At 42.6% G+C, this 6,290-nt stretch overlaps 1 protein-coding gene across 3 annotated transcripts in view; it reads right to left on the bottom strand.

Annotated features, from left to right (window-relative positions):
• Positions 1-1,158: 1,158 nt before the first annotated feature.
• Positions 1,159-6,290, bottom strand: part of LOC107680738 (spermatogenesis-associated protein 2-like) — a 6,570-nt gene continuing 1,438 nt past the window's right edge. For 2 of the 3 annotated variants that reach the window (XM_016476785.1, XM_016476784.1), the window contains exons 2-3: positions 5,119-5,870; positions 2,478-4,285 (exon numbers count right to left, since the gene is read on the bottom strand). In XM_016476785.1, the coding sequence (XP_016332271.1) occupies positions 2,978-4,285; positions 5,119-5,466 (1,656 nt within the window). In that variant the 5' untranslated portion in view covers positions 5,467-5,870 and the 3' untranslated portion in view covers positions 2,478-2,977. Of the gene's footprint in view, positions 1,603-2,477; positions 4,286-5,118; positions 5,871-6,290 lie in introns of those variants that run through there. The other variant, XR_001633178.1, reaches the window with a different exon arrangement.

Raw genomic sequence — 6,290 nt, 5'->3', positions numbered from 1 at the left:
AAATTGTATGTTCCAGGATAAAACAAAACGTACAAAAATGTTTGTTTTGTGCTTATAGACGTTATATATTAATACATACAGGTGCATCTCAATAAATTAGAATGTCGTGGAAAAGTTCATTTATTTCAGTAATTCAGCTCAAATTGTGAAACTCGTGTATTAAATAAATTCAGTGCTTCTGCTGAGGGGTGAGAAGATGGCTCTCCTCACACACACACACACACACACACACACACACACACACACAACTCTTGGATAGCATAGTAGTAATGACCCTACAGCGTGACTGTGTCCATTGATCATAATGATTTGTTTTTGCCAGATTATTTTTATTTTCATATGTGCTAAAAATATATGCAATAGCTAACAATCTGTCCACTAAACTATGATACTCATGAACTATTTTTACATTTTAAATAATTAGAACACTGCTTCTCATATATATTTTACATAAAATATGTTTTAGATATTCATGCAGGTTGCAGAGCATTACATCTCTTGCCCTTAGTGACTGAATATCACATGGATATCTGATAAATCAATCTTGAACCTTTGTATGTGCATCACTGTAGAAACCTAATGCATGTCACTTGAAGTGTAGTGCTACATGCAGTCTGTAAAATTCACCAGAGTAAACATCCTTCCCCAAAGTGGTGTTTAAAGTGTGATTATGCTTAACCAGTAGATGTTTCACTCATAAACTGCTGTTTAACATTTCTCTCTCTCCCTCTCCCTCCTGTAAGAGTTGTGGTGATTCAGTGAGTTGTTAGCTCATGTTTTATCCAAAACTCAAACACCAAAGGCAGCGCTTTTTTTGTAGAACTTTATTTTTGAAATTATTTTATAAAATCATCGCTTTTAATTAATTTATATAATTATAGGATTATACTTTTGCTGACACACTTTTTGGCTAACACCTTACCCCGTTCCACCAGCCCCTTTGCCCCACCACGCCTCCGTTGAAGATCAAACTTGTTTGCCAGACAGAGATCTGACCTCTGCAGAAGTGAATGCTGCTTCATGGACAGCGGAAACCAGGAGCAGTGTATGGAGGGTCAACACACTCATCAGTTCATCTCTAGTGAAATCACCACACAAACCCATTAAACAGGGTATGATGAGAACTGATGGGCGTGAGAGAGAAAGTGGCTTAGTCACACACAGGTTATCCATCACTCGGGGTTAAAACACTTTGAAATGGCTCAGTTACCACGCAGAGATGAGCAGGTTCTGTCTTCACAGCCTGAGGGTGTTTGGCACATTACAGTTTGATTGGTTAACCATGCTGTCACATGAGTGTAAAATCCAATCAGATTATTCCTGGCTGCTGTTTAGTACCATTAACACTCATTCCACTAAATCAAAAACACGTACTGACGTTACTTCGTAAGAACATGCCATCTTTATGTCTTGTGCTAGTTTCTGTTTCCCTGACAGATGTTTTGGCCCTCGCTTTATGCTGCGTACAGACATTAAGCATCGAGTCCTGCATTAAGTGCAGCCTTCAGGTGACTGGAAAGGTTACCCAAGGCAGCAGGGAGAGCAGGTTCAAAAGTCTCTGAAATTAAGGAGATGTAGACAGAATGATATACTGCCTTTGTTCTGTTGGAACAGACACACAAATTAAAAAATAAATAAATAAATTTAGTAGTTGCAGAAAAAAAAAGGAAACATATATATAATTAGTGTTATCTTCAGGGAATAATACAAATCAGGCCAATTAGGGTGAATGTCACAAAAACATGTCCAAGTCATATTTTACCCCATAATAAAAAATAAAAATAAAAACAGCAAGAAAAAATATTTTGCATAAAGGAAATTAATTTTGACAGGTTCTAATTCTCATAACACGTGTGTGAATAGAACATTTATAAATACTACAGTAAGAATACATTGTAGTAGTATTTGTTGTACTGAATTTAGTTTATCCTCATTTTTATTTTATATTACATAAAAACATTCTGGATCATAAAGTATGAGTTTCAACACTGTATCTGCAGTAATGAGAATCTTGTTTTCTCTTTGTAAAATATCACATCTTCTTTGGATTGTGCGGTGAAATATGACCCATAAAATCCTCTGTGACACTCACCCAGTAGTAACACTTTAGTTTATCACTGTATGCAAACACCACCATAAATGTATTGTACAATGAATTAACAAAACAATAATAATAATAATTGTTTCTCATGACAGTCAGCGTAGCAAAATATTAAATTATTCTCTAGACTTAACATCTTAACAGGTTAAAACAATGTAAAGGAAAACTGGACAGAGGAAAAATTATATAAATATACTGACATAATCAACAGTTATGTGCATGAAGTTTCATGGTGCTTGCAAAGCATGTTAGAGGCCAGGAGCGCCCCCTCCTGGTTTTACTTTCAACAGCAGCATTTTGAACAGCGTAGGCTGACTTCTTAGGGGTTAAACCCACAAGGCATTTCTTGTCAGAGGACTCAATATAGTGACTTAACAGCAACTAGAATTCTGATACAAATTCACAACTGAAGCCCCATTCAACTGGGAAAACCACCCCACCATGAGAGCGATAGTCTTACATAGATCGATAGATTCACAATTCAAAATATATACTATTTACTTCCAGTGTAATGTTATTTTTTAATTTTTTTCTTTTGTTCAAGTTTGAGAAGTTCCAACTTACTCGATTCAATTGCAGGGTTTGAAGTCTCTGCTAAACATTCACAGTTTCTATGCGCTGCATGGTTACTTTTCAAGTTAACAAGCATTGATACTGAATGGAATTCTCCGGTCAAACGACTTTTTTTGTTTTCCTTGATAACGTAGAACTACTGAGGGACAGGAAATGCACTGCAAGATCACATGACCAAAACCAAACAACTGCCAACTGAGAAAGGAAGCAGGAAGAGTTAAAAAAAAACAAAAAAAAAACAAGGGTGGAAAAAGCAGAGATAAAAAGATCAACAGAGGTGTAGTGCACAGCTGTGTTCCTGGTCTATCGATACACGAGGTGGGATATGGTGCTGGACTTGAAATTGAGCTGATGATTGGGCACAAAGTTATGATGAGGATTTTTGCGGGTGCACACATCACTGCCGTAAAGGCTCATGCACATCTCACATGACACCTTGGAGCAGTTCACACAGGTGTGAGAGGCCCCTGGCTTGTTGCAAAAGCCACAGCGGGAGCCGCCCACACTCAGCCGCTCACCCCCACTGCTGATGGAGCTGACCACCGGACTGCTGCCCGAACCCACGGGTTTACTGGGAAACAGCTTGGTGCTCATCACAGCTTTGTCCAGCAACAGCGAGTGGGACTGAGCGTGGGGAAACGGGTGAGGGTGAGTGTGCGAGTGAGCGTTGGAGTAGACCGACAACTTCTCCTTGATGGGCATGTAGCCATCCAAAGGGCGGGAAGTTTTAGTGTAATCCTGGAAGCCGCAACAAGGCGCCGGTTCCACTGCATGGCAGGACGAACACAAGATCATGTCGCACCTCTGGCAAGAGGAAAGTGAAGGACAGCCCATGCCGCAGCCCTGGCACTTCATCACATGTCCCTTCAGAACCCAACTGTCCCGGGACTCTCGAGGCTCCCGGCTCTGTGGCCTAGAGGGCGTCTGGTGGCCACCCAAACCCCGTTCAGTGTACAAGTCCACCTCATCCAGGGAGGACAAGTGGTAGGAGTATGGCTCAGACGGGGGCGACTGAATCGGGAAGAAGTCAGCCACTGGGCTGTAAGAGGGCGGCGCCGCCACAGGGTAAAGAGAAGGGCTCGGTCGGATGATTTCATCCTTCAAGTCTTCTTCCGTGTCGACGAACAGTGGCTCTTTGCGCAGGCTGAGCGAGGCCTTTAGCACTGGCTTGCTGGCTTGGTGCCAATGTCCTGCGCTGTCTGTTACATCCACCGACTTGGACGGCCGGCCGCTTCGCCTTAGGTGAGTGCGGTCGATATCCACCGGCCGCACCGACAGGCGGGACAAGTCTCCTGTAAGGCTGTCTCGTCGGCGGAGGGCGTCGGCGCACCCTGCCGCATCTTCTCTGGTGTTCCTCCTCACCTCCATGGCCTCCAGCTCCGAGGCAAAGCCCCGAGACATGGACACCACCTCGCCGAGCAGACGGCATTCAGCCTGGGCGAGAAGCAGTTCGAAGGCGAGCTGCCGGAGGTGGGAGGCTCCACCAGGATGGTCCCTAACGTGGTACTGCAATTCCTGGTCTCTTGAATAGCCCATGGTACGCAGCAGCGAACGCAAGTCGGCGTCGCATATCACTGACTGCAGTTGGTACACATACGGCCCCGTGAACGTCTGTAAGAGTGAAAGAACAGTCATTACACTCTCAAAAGCAAAGATTAAATTCATTTTTTCACATTCATGAACTAGAAAGGTTTTAATAGAAGGCTGAATAATTAACCCCAGAATGCAGTGCAGTCCCGCTGAAACTACAGACTTCTCACTGAAACGTAGGGCTGGGCGATATGACCTAAATTAATATTATTTTAAATAATGCATTGTGAAAAGTAGAAAATAATAACTTGCATCTCCTGTAAACAAATGTTTTAAATAATGAATGTAAATATAACACTGCTGATTAAGAGAAAGAGCAGGGCACCATCTCAGTGATCTTGTGGTATCACGCTATAAGCACAAGTATTTACTCTAGGTTCTTACTGGCCATTCACACAGAACACATCTTTGCATCTAAAACTGAGAGACGCAGCACATAAAAATTATTATTATTTTTTTTTTATGAAAGTGCAGGGCAGAATGCCTACTCCGCCATGTTGCCCTCAAATACAAAAACTTGCCATGCCAACCTGCTACTGTAAACAAAAGCTTGCCCCACCTCCAGGGTCTTCTGATTGGTCCACTGTTTTGGAACCGACATTAATGAGAGGCACTGTGTGTAAAGGTTTAAATTCTTTTGCGAGACACTGCAAAAGATGCGAGCACAACTACACACGCGGTAAGTATCTTTTTAAGGGAAAAGTATTAATAGGATTAAAAAAAAAACAATATAACCGACATGGGAAAATTACATTCGTTTACGGTTCGATGAATCGTCCAGCCCTACTGAAAGGTCATTCCCTTTGTGCTCCATGGAAAAAAACAACAATGAATCCTTTAATCCGTTGACTCACCTTTATGCAACGGAACTCTTTCTTCCAAGGAAAGAGCAGCAAGTTGGAACAGATGGTTTCCAGCGTCGCAAAGGCCATCTCCAATGTCCGCAAGTTTGCGCTTCTCTGAGTCCTCAGGGAGTTCTCAGCCATTTCATAGAATCGAACCATGCGAAAGCGCTGCCCTGGATCGGGCTGGTATGAGCCAAGCAGTGCTGTTGCAGTAGAAATCAGTGCCTCCTCGGTCTTGGCTCCTCCTCCTCCTTCACCGGCTCCCTTCTCAAGCCGATTCTCCAAAGACGCCACATACCTGCAGAATAGATCTTCTCGCAACTTGGCATCCATTGGTGGCAGTGGGCTGTGTAGCATGCAACCTCTTATTCTACAATCCAGGAGTTTCTTTAAACGGGACCCCTTGCCATCTCAAGTCCTCTCTTCCACTAGACACCGGAAGACCTGGGACAACGGTGCAGTGTGGTGGGGAAAATCAGCAAGCTGCAATCATCCTCCAAAAGAGCGATATGCAATAATGAAAGTGTGCTTGGTTTAATTCGGGCGTACGCCTTGCCCAGGGCTCTTTCATGCTGTAATGGGCATCTCTGGGTTCCTCATTAGCCAAAACACCTCAACAGGACATGAGAAGGTTTTGGGATTTGGGTGCTGGATGGAGAGTCCTCACCTTATTAAGCCCTTACTGCCAGGCTTTCCCCCGCAGTAGGTTGAACGTCAGGGTTTGCAGAGAGGAGCGCACATTAAAAACACCATGTCCAATGCTGCAACGACAGAAGAACAAAATCTGTTTGATAAAGACAAGTCTAATACATTAGGCTTGCCTCACTCTCTTTGCCAGCAATCATATAGGCCTAGCTAGTTCATAATGCAGGCACGCATCACAGAAAGACCAAAGCAGGCCATGAGAATTAAAAATACACAGCCTATGTGTGATGTAGTTTAAATCATAGTTGGGCCTAAATTAAATCTGTTTTACATTTTATGAGCTTTATGAGCATTTTTTTTATGGAAATGTGTGTAATTCTGTGGAATGTTTTTTTTTTTTTTTATGGGTTAAACAGAGAAATAAAACATTTTAAAAGCTACATCCTGCGGGTAGATGACAATGACAACATTTTGGGTACATCTTTCTCTGTTGACAACCATTTAAACACAACCATATATTCCAACAAAAGGGTTTT

The sequence above is a fragment of the Sinocyclocheilus anshuiensis genome, unplaced genomic scaffold, assembly GCF_001515605.1.
Source record: "Sinocyclocheilus anshuiensis isolate Anshui unplaced genomic scaffold, SAMN03320099.WGS_v1.1 scaffold1306, whole genome shotgun sequence".
Classification (NCBI taxonomy): Eukaryota; Metazoa; Chordata; class Actinopteri; order Cypriniformes; family Cyprinidae; genus Sinocyclocheilus; species Sinocyclocheilus anshuiensis.
This window is presented reverse-complemented; position numbering and strand designations above follow the sequence as displayed.